Source organism: Mytilus galloprovincialis, chromosome 9 (genome assembly GCF_965363235.1).
Source record: "Mytilus galloprovincialis chromosome 9, xbMytGall1.hap1.1, whole genome shotgun sequence".
Taxonomy (NCBI): domain Eukaryota; kingdom Metazoa; phylum Mollusca; class Bivalvia; order Mytilida; family Mytilidae; genus Mytilus; species Mytilus galloprovincialis.
This window is the reverse complement of record NC_134846.1, coordinates 75,567,605-75,587,142: the sequence shown is the minus strand read 5'-3', so window position 1 is coordinate 75,587,142 and position 19,538 is coordinate 75,567,605. Positions and strand designations below refer to the sequence as shown.

Below are 19,538 nucleotides of genomic sequence, written 5' to 3'. Positions count from 1 at the left end.
TCTACTGTTATGCAGTTGTTATCAGAAGCTCCGTTTCTATGTATGATCGCGTTTGTTGTTCTTGCACTGCATTGTTTCTGTTGTTCCGCTGTATTTCTCTTATATTTGATGTGTTCCCTAGATTTCAGTTTATAACCCAGATTTGTTTTTTCTCAACTGCTCTATGAATTTTGAACAGCGGTGTTCTACTGTTGATTTTATTTATGCTGATATTTTTTCTTCAAATTCATTAAAATGTAAAATAACAAAAATATCAAACTCCAAGGAAAAAATTCAAAATGGAAAGTCCCTTATGAAAGGTAGATATAAATGATATGTCTTAAATGAATATTCAAATATCCGTTATCCTCTCTCATCAATATTGTAGCAACCATATTATTGTTGATTTACGAATTTCCATCGGGAAATTACTACGTTTCAATTAAAATGTCAGTCATATTTTTTTCTGTTATGTCATTCAATCAAAAGTTACGATAACTCTCTCTCCATAAATCCACAGTTTACAAGTGTATGCAATCAGTAGTAAAATGTTCTCTCTTAAAACTAAGAAACTATTTTTCTGACTGCAAGTTTGATTTGTGGAAACGGCAGTTTTACTTTTTATACTATTTTGCGTTTCTTTTTGATGAAATAAAAGATAGGTTGATGAACTTTTATTGACATTATCATATCTGCATTCCAAATTAAAACACGTTATCCAATTGATTCAAATTATCGTATTAAGTATTATGCAATCATACTTACTATAGCAAGATAAATACAATTGATGAACGAAAAAATTGCTGAACTCAGTAAACATTCTTTCTAATTCAATTATGCAAATGTTAAAGCCATTCATTTTTAGCCATGGCGTTGTCAGTTTATTTTCAATTTATGAGTTTGACTGTCCCTCTGGTATTTTTCGTCCCTCTTTTTAAGGGAATTTGATATTGTTCTACAAAATGCATACACGTTATTCTTCATTGTCATGTCTGATATATGCAAGATCCGGATTTTCTGATGATTTTTTTTTTTGTATCTTTTTGTTATCTCAAAACAAGTTCTTGTTTTATTCTTGTTTTTTGAACAAAATATATTTGAAACAAACTTGAAATATCTAAAATCTTGTTTCAGATGTACATTATGCTCAGGTTTAGCTGCAAATTACTTTTTTTCAGTTGATATGCTGTCGCAATAGTATTAAATTAGTAACTGTAATTTTATCGCCAGTTGACACCTCTTCGTCTCGAATTCTGCAGATGCTATTCCTATTAGTGTCCAGTAATCGATTTTCTTCGTCTGGAAAGTCGCATCTCTATTTCCTGAAATATAAACTTTTGAGAGATTTTATTAAGTATGTTCCCATTTACTTCACATAACATGAACATTCACTGACAAACTGAAGATTTACTTGATTTTCTAATTTGATAAACTCTGCTTTTCCAATTGTTTATGTTCTGTACTTGTTTTTTTACTTTATTACTAATCGTTAATGCTTAAAACCTGGTGAAATGAATAACAAGTAATTCTGCCATTTCAAGAAATCAAGCTTGCAGTTTTCTCGTTATTCGAATTTTCTTTGATAATGATAAGAGATGTTGTGCTAGAACCTATTTACCAACATATATATCAACACAAATTTCCCTAAAGTAAGTAATCAATAAAATATAACGATAAACAATCACTAACGAGGTGACGTATGTTTTATTATGCACTTGCTTTTAGCGGGTCTTCTCTCTTTTTCTACACAAAATATGAACAAAACAAACTATGGATAGACGTAAATATCTTACATCTTGATTGCCCCAAGTAGTCGAAGAATCCAACAATCACAGATATCTAAACAGTATGCCTATATTGGTTACGTACACAATAATGTTTGTTTAATTAAACTACAGCGTATCGAACCTATATAGGTTGGGGTTTTTTTTACAAATGACATAATATAATACATTTTGTCTATAAAGAGCAATGAGTACTAAGATATTCTGTTAATTTTTTTTTACAGAATATATCTAATGCCAGATGAGCGCAGATACCTTCAGTCCAAATTTAAGAAGAAAACAAACAACCCAAAATTTGAGGAGAGTTATGTCTTTCAGGTAAAAATTGCATTGATAAAAAGAAAAAATATTGTCTTTAGAAAATGTTTGACACTTTTAGAAATATGCATGTTATTTTGTACACTCGTACTTAAAAACAATCATTAAGAAAAAGCCATATAAGATTTTCATCTGTTAAACGTTTTATTCTGTAGGTTTCCCACAGAACACTTCAGGATAGAGTATTAAAATTTACAGTATACGACGTTGATCGTCATAAACGGCATAATGTGATTGGTCACGCACTTTATCAACTCAAAGATTTTGATGGTGAAAGTAATGAAAGACTTGTTGTATGGCGAGATTTGGAAAAAGAGGTTACCGAAGTAAGTTAATACAATGATAAAGAAAACAAATACAAGTTGTTCATAAGTTAATCAAAATTAGTGGCATTTATATTCCTTACATGTAAACATCGCATTTCTTCTTCCGCGATGTTTGATAATTACTCTCAAGGTAACATTTTATATTTTCAATATTCTTGAAAATGGTTCTTGAAAATGAACTGAACAGAGTAATAGTTCAAAATACTATAGATCATAATGTAGTATTAAAGACTAATCATAGATCTACACGTCACTGCTTGGAAACAGGAGAAAGAAATTCTAAACCCTTTCTAGATGAACTAAATTAGTTAAGAGATAGAAGTCAACAAGAGGTCGATGTATTTTCAATAACTTATATGTTAATGTATCCACCTCTACGTTAATAATATATACAACGATTTGTTCAGTCTAAACACTTGCTTAAAAGTTCGGTGTTTTTTTGTTTTGTATAAAAACACCATGTGCTACTTATTGAAGGAAACTAAATTGGATTTTGAATGTGTTTGATCTTGTAGTCTAAGATACATGATTTTTTTATTAGTTGTTATTTGTTTTGAACTAGCTTATAGTAACTGCAAGTACTCTCTGATCTGTACTAGCTGTCTTTTTTCTTTGTTGGGATGAAAAAATACGTGGCAACATCAGGTTTATGTTTCTTGTTAATTGTTTTTTTTACTTTATAATGACATGATGAGTTAAGCGTTTATCAGCTGATTTTTATAATTTGTTCATAAATCAAATCAAATCAAATCATTTTATTGGTGTAAAATCCAAATATTGGATTGTTACCAAGACAAACATGACAATCATTAAAAAAATATAATATCTAGATTTAAACAACATTCATATTCTTATAAGACTATATATTTAAATGTTTTGGAGGCGGTGATACCTTTGCAAATTTGAAAGTACAAGTACAAACATTCATATTAATGCAATTGTTATAAAATATATCATTACAAATACTATAAGAAAATATAAAATAGTCATAATTGTTTTTACATCCACTAGTTTTTCTTATCAGCTAGGCTGTTTCTTAATACATATAAGTCATTAACTACCTTGACAATAATTTTAGTTACGTCATACTCATTAAAAGTAAACATAAATACAAATTTTTCCTCATAGACATTTTTGTGAAATCTAGAATTATATTCCCTATTTCTTGAAAAAGATTTTGCCTACATTTTTCTAAAATTTGACATTTTAAAGTAAAATGATATTCATCTTCTACATCCTTTTTACAGAGAGGACATAATCTTTTTTTCCAACGGTAATTTACGGTGTCTACCCTGTTCAATATTTAGATAACTATTACTTATTCTTATTTTTATAAAATTTGATATCATGTATCTATCTAAATCTATTTATAAAAAATTTTCTAATTTGTATTCTTTTTATTTTTTTGTTCATATGAAGCCATGTTTTGTTTCTGCGTGTCCAAAAGATGGGAGCCTGTAATTCGTTACTGTATATCATGTATGTTTTAGCTCATATCTTGTACAATAGTCAGGCCGTTTCTCGTTTAAATTGTTTTATATTTTGTGTAGTTTCCTTGTATAGCTGAATATGCTGTAAGGAATTGCTCATTGTTGAAGGACAAACAGTGATCTCAAGCTCTATGGCACTTGGTCTATGGTGGAGAGTTGTCTCATTAGCAATCGTACAGCATTTTCTTATTTTTACAAGCTTTAAAAATATATTCAGATATATTTATTTTAAAAAACACGATATAATGTTTAAGAATTTATAAACTTCCATCAAGTTCAATTCACAATTATTTTACGGTAAAGGATAAAGTACTGTGGCACGAACTGCAAAATTTGAGATATTTAGACATTTTTCAAAAAACTATGGACTATTTTAGCTTTTTCTGTTTTTATGCAAACATGCATGTATTGGGAAAAAACATAAGTGTATTTTATTTATTTCAATTTTTGTTAATTTCATCTTTTTAAGTTTCTGTATGTGGTAAACCCCCCCCCCCCCCCCATGTATCGAATTATAGGTAAACATTTCCTTTCTCAATTTTATTAATTATAATATATAGAAAAAGAAGTTGAAGAAAACGCATTTAAATGTTAAGAGCGGGAAAAAAATCCCTGCTTCCTTTTAAAAATTATTATACATTAGCAAAATTGCATTACATGAAACTATTACGAAGATTGCACGATTACTTGAAATCTAATACAAGATAATACTATTTATGTTTAAATATTGACAACATTTTTTTTCAATTATCTTCTCAGTTATCAGCGGAAGCGAGCAAAATATCAATATGTCAGACTTTGATTAGAAATGGTAAAATACACAACCCTGATATTCCCAACTGTACGCTGAAGTGGAGAATACATATTTACCCACAATGTAGGTCTGGAATGAAATTGTAAACGAACGTTAAACAAACAGTCAATTATAATTCTTATAAGTGCAGATCCTTAAACGTGAATGAGGCCTATGAAGATGGCAATGACTATTTTAATTTTATTGTGTTTCACAGTTCTTAAAGGTTAATAAAAAATCATGAATGTTTCCTTTTTAAAGAAATTCAATAAAGTTCTAAAGTTAATTTCATTAAGCATGCAATCAGCATAAACCGAATTGTCAAGATACCTGAAGTCAGAGTATGTCCTACTTTTCTGATTCCGTGTAAATTGATATCAGCTTCTTCTCATGTATGCCAAACATTTTATAGAAGCCATAAACCCGTTATATGTCTGTAATAACGAGATTTCACTGCGTAACTACAGGCCTTAAATTGACTTATGGAAACATTTGACAGCTGTGTCAATCCAATATTACATTTGAAATGTTCTCGTAATAGCAATCACTTCCAAGATTGATCAAGTTATGTGAAGCATACATATAACCAGTGCAGCCAGAACGTGCAGGTTAAACATAAAACAACAGATGACACAAAACGTGAGAAAAACCCGCATATCCTTGACTTTATCTATGAAATAAAATGAAATAATGTTGAATAGTAATTCTCATTAATGTCTAAAGATTGGAAGCACCAATATATGTATTGTAACATGCCCTTTTCAAAAAGAGAGTTTTCATAAATAGCCGTTTGTCTTCATTCACATGTGATGGAAGTAACACTATATTTATGAGATCCACTGATCTGTTTATTCTGAAAATGTAAAAAAAATACATTTAAGCCTTTCATGATAGGATTTTCATTTTGCCAGCCGACACGCAATACGTTACAATTTTTTTTAATAAAATGAGTGTTCTAAACTTCAAACTAAAGAACTTTAAGGAGCAAACCTGCTTTGATTTTTTATAACACCACGTCTTATAAAAAATCAAAGATGTACAATTAGGTAATATGTGTCTTTTATAGATTGCTGTGACGTGGCTTTGTTCATTTTCAAAGGCCGTCCGGTGCCCTATAATGCTTACTCTTACGTCATATTAGTCTTTGATGGAAATTGTCTCATTCGCAATCATACAAAATCTTCTTGTTTTTACATAATTAGTTTTATTTCCGATAAATTTTCAAAATACAGAACCATCTAATACATGTTTATTAAGATGTTCTTAATTAACCATACTCTATTGTTTAAGGAAAAAAAATATGTGCAACTTGGTAAATTCAGTTTTTGAACCAATTTTGTAATTACTCCATCTCAGTAATACAAGTTGAAACGTTATTTATATTTATGAACTGAGATTACAACAAAGGTCTTAAAATCGAATTGTGTCGAGGGGTACGATGCGGATATATGTGAATTTGACTATTATTGTATTTCGAACTTTTTTTTATTTATAAAACTCAGTCAATTTTGCGACACATGTTTTTATAATGATACAAATGATACAACGAGTTTTGTAACAGAAGATTTTATTTGGTTCAGACATATTCCTTCCGTAAGTTCATGATAGGAATAAACTTGTTGAAAATTCTTGAAATTTCGGAAGATTGTTAGAAATTGTTAAAAGCTGTGCTATATTTGCTCTAATCAAAAACATAAACTTGCATCATAACCGTTCAATGACAGATGTCTTTCTGTTGGCTCAGTGCTAAAAGAAAAGATTAAAACCTGATGAATAGTTCTCCAAATAATCAACATGATGATACATTCTGTATTAATATTCTTATACCCATTTTTCATTCAGTATTTGACATACGAAATCTTAAGTAATTTCAATGCAAAAATTCATAAATCTTCCGTTCCCTTTTACAAAATGTATACGATAACCATTTGTTTAGCGTAATATCGATATCTGATTCAATAACTAGATATTCTTTGTAACGCTTGCCTTCTAATTGTATAGTCTTTGTGCGTGACTAGAACGTATATTGGCAAAATAACTACCAGACACTCTCATTGCAGACTTAGTCAATTGTGTTCAATTCTGTCATGAAATCAGTATGCAACATGTCATATTTAGAGTATGAAAGACAACACTAATTGATGAAACACCGACAGAATTCTCAGAGATTCCATAGCTATTCGTGTCTTGTCGCCACTTGTCCTTGTAATTTTCTGCTTTATATCTATAAATACAACCAGGTTTATTTTCAAACAGTTTTCCTGTCTGTGATTTAATTTCATAATTCATAGTAAACAGGTTGATGCGTTTAACTTGAGATTTAACAACGTGACTTTATTTATGTAAAATTTTTATTGACTCTAATGTGTATCATTAAGACGCTTATGCATTTAGGTTCATCGACAATGAGCCTACCTTTTACTTAAGGAAACAATTTAATTTGGTTTATAAACTGTAGTAGTCTGTTGTCGTTTTTAATTTGGTTTTCGAATTATCATTAGACCTATCTGTAGACACTTGTTTTAATTTAATATCAGCATACGAAAGCAGGAATATATAGGGTATAGGACTGGTTCGTCGTTGATTTCGAGTTAATATCAGCTTTAAGTCAGTTTAGTATAACTTATATGGACTTTCTTGTCAAAAAGATGTTGTAAGCTCTGTTCAATGGTTCATTTGTAATGGAGAACAAATTTGGTTAAATTTATAGAGTTATTGTAAGTAGGTCTGCTATTAATATGGAATGCATCGATGCAGAACATGAAACAAAAAATTGCAAAACAAAACAGTAAAACCGAGTCTGTTTTAACGTTCTCTCTAACAGTCAACCATGTTCGACAGATAAGTCTGATTCCAATCCTACAAGTCTTTGGTCTCAATTTGAATCATTGTGTTTTTGGTAGCGGAGCAGCACAGGCAAACATTTTTCAAAGTCTTTGGTTTGAAATGAAAAGTGATCGACTCCAGCTTTCAAACTTTCGCTACTTCACTACTCCACTATATTTTCTGTATATTTCCGTCTGATTTATCATGCAATTTTCTTCGCGAAATCATTGGTTACTATTATAGTTTTATCGTAATACATAAAAGTCTGTATGATACATAATATTCACCATTTTCTTCATTTGAAAACGCCTATACCAAGCCAGAAATATGACAGTTCTTGTCCATTCGTTTGATGCGTTTTATCATTTGATTTTGCCATTTGATTAGGGACTTTTCGTTTTGAATTTTCCTCGGAGTTCAGTATTTTTGTGATTTTACTTTTTGTACGTGTTATAAATCGATGAGGTAAAAAAAAATTAAAGAGTACTGCAATTGAAAACCCTCTGACAATCATCTAGAAGGCAACTGAAGATTAAGATATGTTGTATTTAAAACCATAGTCCATCTTTTGGAATAGACATATTAATTAACGTTAACTACAATATTATCTGCAATTCACGGCAATCCAATCATGCTGGCGGTCTAGACAGGAAAGGTTGCGTGCATTATCAGATCTAGAAATATACATCATATTTTCTTAAAGAATGGTTGATCAAATGTGTATTTTGAACAGTAACTATCATTGTTGCTTCATTTTTTTAAATGTCTATTTATTCTTCGAGACGATTTTTTCATATTTATGAATTAAGATCAGATCTGTTGCTTATGACACATTTTTTATCCATTTGACTGCTGTCTTATTTGAACATCTACTTCAGATATCCTTTTGTTGATATCAATTTTCATATTTACAATCATATAATAACACGTAAAGATTGCAACGACATACTGCGAAATTGTAAGGAATTACATGTAGTCCAAAGATCCGAACGATATTTGATTTTTTTTAAACAATCGTCAAATGAAAATATGGTACATGTATTTCATTTGTTTAGGCGTAATAAGTTGCTATAACGCAACAATTTTAAAAAAGTTACATAGTGAAATTTAAAACCACAAAAATACTACACTCCGAGGAAACATAGTAAAATTTAAAATCACAAAAATACTTAACTCTGAGGAAACATAGTAAAATTTAAAATCACAAAAATACTGAACTCCGAGGAAAGTCCCTTATCTAATATCAAAATGAAAGCCTCACACACATCAAACGAGTGGATAATCACTGTTATATTCCTGACTTGGTACAGGCATTTTTTTGTATAACAGTCGAAAAATTCTGTTATATTGACAAAGATGTGTGAACAAAACAAACAGACATAAAAGGTAAAAGTGTCTGGGGGTAATTTAATGGAACCCAATCAGAACAGTTTGGATTGTTAATGGAAGGAACATCATCAATATATCTGAATGTGAAAATAAACGACCTCGCTTCTTTGATCTTCTTGTTTTTTGACAGGTGTCACAAGAAAGATGTTTTGTTTGTTTATGTTTAACCATACCTGATTACTTCAAAAATAAAGCTACACCTGTTATTTCTTATACTTACACCAAATCTATTGCATCCAAGATTTTCAACCACAAGAGAGTTTAAGAGGCCTTTAACCTCAAAGATACGAAATCCAAGCCTCCGGATTGCTCATGTACATCGTCACAATACAATTATAGTCCAGCTGGTCATGTTATTACTGGTGACCTTGGCATCGTTACCAATGAACAACTTAGAGAGTTGTTAGCCAAGGGACCAAAATATAGAATCCCCCAGCCCATCAACTGGAAAAAGAATTTCAAGTTACTGATGGATGCAGTTGAGGACTATGCAAGAAAATGGGTAAAGCGCGAACCAGACGAACCAGAACTGGACACTTTGTCTGAATGGATCAAAGCTATTCGATCATGCATTCAGAGGCGCATACAAAAACTGCGATGTAATATGAGTACAAGAGTTACTAACCCTTTCACGAATCCGGATGTTGTGGATGCTTTATCCTCTTTGCATGACAAATATGTCGTTGTTCCAGCAGATAAAGCCTCCAATAATATTGTGTTCATATGTAAAAAAACATTATTTGCAATGTCTCACAACAGAGCTTGGAATAAATAAAACTACTGGTAAATCTACATATTCTTTAACATCATTTACCAAGGACGAAATTTTACAAAATCATAAATCTGTCCTTCTTTCTTTTGGTATCAACATCAAAGAAAACGAAGAAAATTTACCTTCCTTATACTGGATACCTAAATTACACAAAACTCCATATAAAGAACGATACATAGCTGGTTCTTCAAAATGTTCGTCTAAACATCTTTTTAAAGTACTGACTACTATTCTTTCTACAGTTAAAGATGGGCTTCAAAAATATTGTGATGAGATATATTCTACCAGTGGTGTTAACCAGATGTGGATTCTCAAAAATTCGAAAGATCTACTGCTTAATCTTCGATCACAATCTTTACAATTTTGCAGCAACATCATGACTTTTGATTTTTCTACGCTATACACTACTATTCCCCATGCTCAGTTGAAATATCGACTTCACCATCTCATAAAACAGAGCTTTTTCCATAAAAATGGGAATCGTAGATATAAATTTCTGGTTTTGGGTTACACTAATTCATATTTTGTCAAGAATCACACTGAATCTTTCAGAAAATATACTGAAGATAATATTATCAAAATGCTGAACTTTTTGATCGACAACATATTTGTTGAGTTTGGAGGATTTATATTTCAACAGACAGTCGGTATTCCAATGGGTACTAATTGTGCACCCCTACTGGCCGATTTGTTTTTTTACTTGTATGAAGCAGAATTCATTCAGAACCTTCTAAAAGACAAAAAGAAAAAGCACCTTTCGAAATTCTTTAATTTTACTTTCCGATATATTGATGATGTTCTATCATTGAATAACCCATATTTCAGCCAATACTTACATCTCATATATCCCAGCGAACTTGAAATTAAGGATACTACTGATACTAGAAGGACTGCGCTTCATACCTTAATCTTTTCCTCAATATTGACGCAGATGGACGAATTCACACGAAAATCTATGATAAACGGGACGATTTCAACTTCCCAATTATTAATTTCCCATTTCTCAACAGTAACATACCCTCTGCCCCTTCGTATGGTGTTTACATATCACAATTGATACGATATTCTCTGGCATGTTCACACTATACGGACTTCATATACAGAAGTGTGCTCCTTACACAGAAACTGCTTCAACAAAGTTATGAGGAGGACAGATTAAAATTGACACTCCGTAAATTTTATGGACACCATCACGAATTAGTTGATCCATATGATGTGTCTTTGACCAAACTAGCTAAGGACATTTTTACCACATGGTAGATTGTGGTTTGTCATTGCGCCGTCTAATCTTTTAATTACCGAACGTGACTTATTCCCGATTGTGACTGTTTTGCTGAGTGTTAATTACTATAAGACGTGTTACGGTACTTATCTATCCCAAATTCATGTATTTAGTTTGATGTTATATTTGTAATATTCATCGGATTTTGTCAAATTGGTTGACGTCTTTTCTATTAAATTCATGTGTTATGGTAAAGAAAATTATTCACCACCTTCATTTATTAGTTTTGATTTTGTTCAACGTAATCTGTACGATTTTTATGTTTGAAGTTAGATTCAAAACAAACCGGACATATATATAATATAGTTAATTGCTTTGATTAATATTGCAATGTGCATTGTGTTTAAATGTAATATCAGTATTTAGTTCTATTATAATCTTATATCAATCCTATTTCTATCTTATTTTTTAGACATAATTTTTCAAATATGACGTCATATTTGTGTTTTTTTAGAAATTCAAATGTCTGCATGACGTTATATTGTGTCTTTTCACCATTTCGTTCGTATGTGACGTCATTGTAATAACTTTTTGCGTTCAGGCCTGCTTTTTCACTGAGTCGGGCGTGTCTATTTTCTGTGTTGGTCTTCAGTGTATTATGTATTCGGGTTTTGTTTTCTGTAATTAGTTAAGACGTCAGTTTTATCATGTAAATCTTTTATATTCATTTGATAAAATTTACTGTTTGCAATAGCATAAATTCTTCTACGAGGCGCGTTTTTGACGTAATGAATTTTAAACCTGATGCCTTTTGTTATCTATAGCCTAATACGTTCTCCTATTTATTTGTATTGTAGTCCTGTATTATTATGTTGTCATTTTAATGTTATATTTAACAATGCCATCAAAGTGCGAGGTTTGGCATGCCACAAAACCAGGTTCAACCCACCATTTTTGTCTTTAAAAATGTCCTGTACCAAGTCAGGAAAATGGCCATTGTTATATCACAGTTCGTTTCTGTGTGTGTAACATTTTGACGTTGTGTTTCCGTTGTTTGTTTTCTCCTATATTTGAGTGTGAATTCACTATAAGACGTGTCACGGTACTTTTCTATCCCAAATTCATGTATTTGGTTTTGATGTTATATTGGTTATTCTCATCGGATTTTGTCGTCTAATGCTTAGTCTGTTGATGTGTGTGTTACATTTTAATGTCGTGTCGTTGTTCTCCTCTTAATATTTAATGCGTTTCCCTCAGTTTTAGTTTGTTACCCCGATTTTGTTTTTTGTCCATAGATTTATGAGTTTTGAACAGCGGTATACTACTGTTGCCTTTATTTATCATTACAGAGTGCCACAGACAAAGGAGAATTATTCGTCTCTTTGAGTTACAATAATAGTTTAGAAAGGCTCACGGTTGGTATATATGAAGGAAAAGGGTTTAACACAGATTCACCATGTGGTAAGTTAATATAATCTAAAATATATTAAAACAAATCATCATTGCGTCAGTGGTGTAAGAATCATTATGTATGTAGGAGAACTGATTGTTGTAATAAATAGAACGTTAAACTTTAGAAGTGGTGAAATGCTGAATTTTTAAATGCATAATGGGGTACAATGCATACTCATTATGACGTAGGAGTCGAAACGACCACAACTGGGGCGTATACAAGAGTTTAAAAAGATCATTTTATCAAACAGACTTCATACGCAGTTTGAAAATTAGAAATCCTATGGGTAAACTTAACAACAAACGAACATGAGGCAAAGTTTTAAAATGTTTTAAAATGAAGGGCCAAAGTATAAACGCATCTTTAAAAGATAAAGAACAAAGACTGACCCGAGAATTGACATACAACATCATGTATAAGGGAAATATTGCGAATAACATTTTGAATGTATAGAAAAGTGTACTTAACTTGATAAAAAAACGGAAATGTGGTATGATTGCCAATTAGACAAATATCCACCAAAGTTCAAATTGAGTGGATGACTATAAAAGGCATGAAAAATGAAACAATTCAATTCAGGAAATTAACGGCCTATATTTTAAAAAAAACAATATACGAAAAACATATATGACACTCATGAACAAACATTACAACTATTGAACTACAGGCTCCTGACTTGGGACAGGCATACGAGGAATGTGAATTTGAAGGCACCAACCTGTCCCTTACCTGGGACATAGATGTAACAGTACAACATAGAGCAAACTATAAAAATCAGTTGAGCAGGGCTTAATCCATAATATCGATAAAAAGCAACCAAAAAAACTATCTATCAAAAACACACACCGGACGTTGCAGGGTATTTATACAATCATCACAACACAGAAGACAAAGTACAGGTCTTAGAGTATTCATAGTTGCTGACAGCTAGTTCAAAGACAATACCAACTAATAGAAAAAATAAGACTTAAAGAAACAGCCTAAAGCCCAGTAATTAAATATAATGAAACACTTCCTTCTTTATATTATATCACGCTGTAAAGGACATAGGGGTTAACTGACCATCATTCCAGCTATATGAACTTAACTTTTTACCATTAATACATTTTTGAAGCAATACGATATTTGTTATGTCGAAAAAGTTGTAAGATCAAATGATTTGATATGTATGTCTAGACAGCGTCAATAGAATTACAAAAAACACCAGAAATTCATGTCACAAAAGATTTGTTTAAGTATCATCATGAACATGATCTCTGAATTTATTTCAATAAATACGTCCAGTTAAGACAGATTTACTTACTTTTAGCGAGTAATCGCATTAATAGTTGGCTTTAAAGAAAGATAGATAATATCATTTGAAAGGATTTTTTCTACTATTACGCGTTATTTCCCTGCTTGTTGATGCATATACTGAAATTTACATAACGAGAAATATGAAGGTATCTTTTATCCCTATATAATATTATTGTTTTCTACATATAATGTTTAATATTCAAATGGGACAATACGAGAACTAGTCTCCTCTCACAATCAAGAATGTTTAAAAATCGGTAAATTTACACATTAGATGACTATTCTCTACTCTAATGGAAACTTTAGGTTGCCTTTATCATTCTCAACCTTAATCTCAGTTATTTGTCTATCATACGTATTTTACATCTTGAGGCACACATTTAGTGGCCATTGTTTTGAAAGGTGCGCGTCGGGTTTTACAGGATATCAACATTGCTAAGTTGCCTATTACGCCATTAGTTAAACGTATGCTGGGAAATGAGAATTTGAAGTTAAACTCGTCATGTTTATTAAAGATTCTAGATTGAAGTCATCCATCTGTGTCAATATAAAAAAAAGCAAGATATGAAGATGACCTTATAGTTTCGGTAGAATCCTTAAAAGTTCACTGTGGGATATAATGTATGAGATTAAATTCATCACAAAAATGCGGGTTATTGAATGACAATATATCTGCAAGAGATTTTGGAACTTATCAAGATGCTCTTTTTTGTTATTGAGAAATTGAACAGCCACAATTCATCAATTTGATTGGTCAACAAGTCTAATTACTTTCAATTTTGTAAATTGTCTACCAGTACCTTTTATATATTTGGATTGATATGGTAAAACTGCAGAGAAATCCTTTATTCCCATTTTTCCTCAACACAGTTTATGAAGTTTGATGAACATGAGTTTGTGATTTGGTCCAAGGACTAGACAGCATTTAAACCCTGTCAGAATGTTTCGTCTGAGTAATCTATAAACATTTATTGCTGTGACTGTATGAACGGTGTTATTGAATTGCTTTTACTTTCCCATATATTTATTTCTTTTGACGGGAAAGGACAAACGTCGTTGATTAAACTCTATGTGTGGATTAATGACTTGTACATGACATGGTAAAAACACATTCGTCATTTGTAGATTATGTTACATAAGACATTATGGCCTATGAAATAGTCCGTGTAATCACAAATTTTCCGATAGGATTGATTTTCCTTCAAACTGAGTAAGTTCAATCAGTATGAAAGATCATTAAATACTGTAAATATTTGTTTGTGTAGTTAGATCATAGAAACCAATTATATACAGTTCATCAAATGCTATGGTTTAAAACTTTAATTGTCTGTGTTGTTTTACGGCCTTGATATATCATGTATAAAAAAAATATTGAAATGAAGTAGGTATGGTAATTGAAGTTGATAGAACCAACTATTAAATGAATTGCTTTTTTGAAAACATTCCATTACAAGATATGGCAATTGATTCTATTTCTAAATATCACGTATCTCAATGTTTTGTACTATTTCGATTCCCGGAAAATAATTTCAAAGTTTTGTATGAAACAAAAACCATTTTACAGTAACAGATTTGTACAACTTTGATTTTTACTTACATGAACTTACCAGCAATTGTTATCACTATCTACATATACAATTGAATTTATTTTGTTTTAACACATCATTTTCTGTTACATAATGAAGCCATACATTTTGACCCTGCAAATTATAATATCAAAGTTATTCCCAACGATCCATTTCTGATCAATGTATCAACTAAGAGAAAGAAAATAAACCTTGAAATAAACGATTTCATTTTACGAATTTCAGATTCGTATGTGAAAATTTGCTTATTGGTGCAAAACAAAGTGCTGAAGAGTAAGAAAACAGAAGTTGTCAAGAAAACAGACAATCCAAACTTTAGTGAATCGTTTACATTTAAGTTGCCAGTTTCAAATCTAGATTCCGCCAGTATAAATATAACGGCTATGCAACACCAAAGTGGATATAAAGGTAGGTATCATATATATAGTGTCCTCTGTGGCCGTGTTGTTTCAGAAGTCGAACTAGTGTTTCACAAGCCATTAAAAAAAGAGGTTGTGAGTTTGAATCCCGTACGTGGCAGGGGCACACGACTCCAATCGTAATTGTCTACGATTGTCAGTTTTACTATCGAAAGGTCGGTGGTTCTCTACGGCTTCCTCCACCAACAAAAACTTACTTCCATCAAAAGGAAAAATGGTGCTAAAAGTAGCACTAAACACCAATCAATCAATCATTTACGAATAATGTTGTCTTTGATCTATTATTTATAAGCTGCCGGTTGCTGAAAATCAGTGGACAGTATTCAAGTCTCGACCCTATCATAAACATTGCATTTTTGTTTTTTGATTGATATCGAAGCATTATCACAGTCTAGCAAAATGGCAAAACAGTCGTAGGAGACCGATATTTTGTTTTTTAATAAATTGGACACTTTTATACCGTGTAGAGCTTTGTCTTCATTTCATTATTAAATCACTATACGTTTAAATAGTTTTAAACAAATTTAGCATTGTTACAAACTAAATATTGTTTTCGATAACAGATGGATCCTTTCCACAAAATGAAGGAAGATTGAAAAAACAATAAGAATGTAATCGCAAAACTTTTAGGAATTTTGGTCATCAATGCTCTTCAACTTCGTACTTTATTTGGCCTTTTTAACTTTTTTGGATTCGAGCGTCACTGATGAGTCTTTTGTAGACGAAACGCGCGCCTGGCGTATATACAAAATTTAGTCCTGGTATCTATGATGAGTTTATTCACACATTTTAAAATGTTTGCTTATGCAACATTTCCGGAAATGAGACTGAATTAAATTGTTAAAAAAAACAAAAGTGTTTTCGATAATCGAGAAGCATTCCAAGTTGAGATTTAATTTCCAAATAAAATGCCATTTTCCAGCAATACATAGTAACATAAACAAACAAATGTGCAATAACTCTTACTTTCAAGGTGGTAAGAGACAACGTAGTGTGAAATCATGCATACCAGAAGATACTCACCCCGTCGACCCATCGGTCCCTTTCTTTTTGGGAGTTGATGAGATTTACTGTTTTATGATTGTTAGTTTGATTTTGCTCTTTTAAACGATCGATTTCCATGTTTTGAATATCGTCAAGCTACTGCCGACATAATTTATTTTCCTTTGTGGATAGTTGTCTCATTGACAATTATTCCAATTTTTTTAATAAAACTGTTTTTAATAGCAAACATAATTGAAGCTTATTCATAGTGTTGTCATGAGAAAGCCTCTATCAGGGGACTTTCTATATAGGACACATAGTCTTGATAATTGTATTTGTAAGCAATATAGTACGGATAACATGCATTAAATAACCCATGAGGATATCTTATTTACACAAAGATTCTATAGTAAATGCAAAAGGATAGGATCAATAATTTTGTCAGGATTTGGAGTCTTTTTGCAATTTTTTCTTAAAAATTTGTTTTATGGAAAGGCATGTTTAAAAAAGAGACGACAGTTGCCAAATGGAAATTCAACCTCATAAGCCGACAACGCAATGGCTAAAAAAGAAAAAAGACAAACAAACAACAGTTTACAACAGCAATCACAACAAAACATAGATAACTTAAAGACTAAGCCAACATGAACCCCACCAAACCTCGTGGTATTCTCAGGTGCTGCGGAGGGATAAATGTATCATGTGAGAACAAACCCGATACTAAATATAATTCGGCGGAAAGGGGACGGGATTGTAGTTGACAATTCGAACATATCAATTATCATCTGTGAACAAGATATTCCATAACGGTCAACCTTTCCGCTAAGGAATGATTTTATTTTCACCACTTGAACCCTTTGTTTAGTACGTAATAGCTTCCCAGTGAGCAGCTTCTGTCAATGATAGGGAATACAATCCCTACAATATCGTACAAACGTGGAAATATATGCAGGAAATAATACAGGGTATCAAAAAGCATTGAATGTATTAAAAGTGTAAACATCAATACTATAGATATATAAGTTATCAGTTTAGACGTGGTATCTTAATTAAACTACAGCCACCTTTAATGGTAGTTTATTTTTCTTTTCAGATAAAGTATTTGGACGGGTTATTCTTGGCTCATTTATGTTTGCACGCGGACGTGAACTAGATCACTGGAATGAAATGGTGGCTAACCAAAGAGAACAGACAACCCAATGGCATAGTCTTGTTTGAATATGTATGATGGTTTATATGATTCAAAGACACAAAAGTTGTAACAAGTGATTGTAACATAATCAAAAGAATCTATGTATTATGTAATTAAGGATCAACTGTAATGATATATAGATATTATTGGCCTGGTACTTTACTTATAAGACGTAATTCTTACTGTGAAATCAATTCAAAAACTGAAATAATAACGCGCAAACGCTTCGATTTAAGTATAAGTAAAGTCATTGAAGATATTGTAAAGATGGATCATAGTCAATAGAATATAAACTGATAATCGTTTGTGGTTTTTGTTGTTTATATGTATTTGGTATTTTTTGAAGTAAAACATAAATTATTTGCTGCACACAAAGTGCTTCTGTAAAATTTTAAAGCTAGGTAGCCAAACATTTAGCAAGGCTTGTTATATCTATGAGGGAAAAAATAGGATGAGCTCGTTTGGAATTTCTTTCAAAACAATTCATATGAATCATGCCAATACGGGCATCAAAAATAGTATAATGAACGACCATACCTACTAAAACGATTTATAACATCTATTTAAATTTAAGCAAAAATCATCATGAAATATAACACAGTGTATCAAACTCACCGCACAAAAATGTGTACTGTGATTGCTTTCTTTATGTTGACCCAATAGATTGCTATGGCTAACTTTTACGGAAATCTTAGTCCAAATTGTTCTTCACTTTCTATTTTTGTTCAGCCTTTTAATTTTTTGACTACAGGCTCACTGATGCGTCTTTGCAGACGAAACGCGCGTCTGGCGTACACAATTCTGAGCTTGGTGTCTTTGATGATATTGAAAGACCCTTTAACATAGAATTAATTGCCTTGCTTATTGCATCGTTATGCTGACTGTGGACAAAACATGAAATGCAGTTGGCTCACTATATTTCAATAAAATTAAGAATGAAATGTATATGTATATTACACAAATGTATATGACTGAAGGGGCGTAACTTTAATCCGGTTAGATGAGAAAGTTTGAATTTATCAGTTTTCATGAACTTCAACTATTTGACTTCGGTTTTTTTAACAATTTTTTTCGATAAGTCAAAATTAGTTGTTTCTTTTTCAAATCGTTTCACTTTTTAATGATAAGTAAAAGATAATTGTAAAAATATAATTCTGAGTTCAAAAAATATATTGGAAAGAGAATTGAATATGCAAGCAATTTTATGTTCGAAAAAAGACGACCGTCAACTTTTGGTTATATGTGGCCTTAATTGAATTGATTTTGGAAGGAATATGATGTCAAAATAATTTGTTACGTGTTTATATGAAAATTGTACATAAATAGAAACAAATAAATTTTCATCGCAGTGTTTTTGGCTTGTTTATTACAGTACAATATATGAATAGTACACTACACACATTTGTGACCATTTTTCGCTTACGAAAGTAGTCATCTCATATTCAATATATAAAATGCCAATGTTTTGTATACTAGCAAGGACTTCATAAGAAACATCAAATCCAAGTATAAAAAACAGACTGAGTCACATCAGGTGTGTTATAAGAAACAAAGTTATTTCTAATACTTCTCCCCGTCAAGCACGCAAGTCAAATAGAAATGTAGAGTGGGCTTACGTTGTCGATGCCTTTTCATGACTAAAGAAAATTTAGTACACGCTTTAGTTTTCATTTTTTAACTTGTATTGTGTGTTTCAGTGACGTGAAATA

General features: G+C 31.3%; 1 protein-coding gene across 4 annotated transcripts in view; it reads left to right on the top strand.

Moving 5' to 3' along the window:
* LOC143045954 (synaptotagmin-15-like) overlaps nt 1-19,180 on the top strand; it is a 125,519-nt gene extending 106,339 nt beyond the window's left edge. For all 4 annotated transcript variants that reach the window (XM_076218812.1, XM_076218811.1, XM_076218813.1 and 1 more), the window contains 5 exons: nt 1,988-2,081; nt 2,237-2,407; nt 12,249-12,360; nt 15,460-15,642; nt 17,731-19,180. In XM_076218812.1, coding sequence (XP_076074927.1) covers nt 1,988-2,081; nt 2,237-2,407; nt 12,249-12,360; nt 15,460-15,642; nt 17,731-17,855 — 685 coding nt within the window. In that variant the 3' untranslated portion in view covers nt 17,856-19,180. The remainder of the gene's footprint in view (nt 1-1,987; nt 2,082-2,236; nt 2,408-12,248; nt 12,361-15,459; nt 15,643-17,730) is intronic.
* The last annotated feature ends 358 nt before the right edge of the window (nt 19,181-19,538 follow it).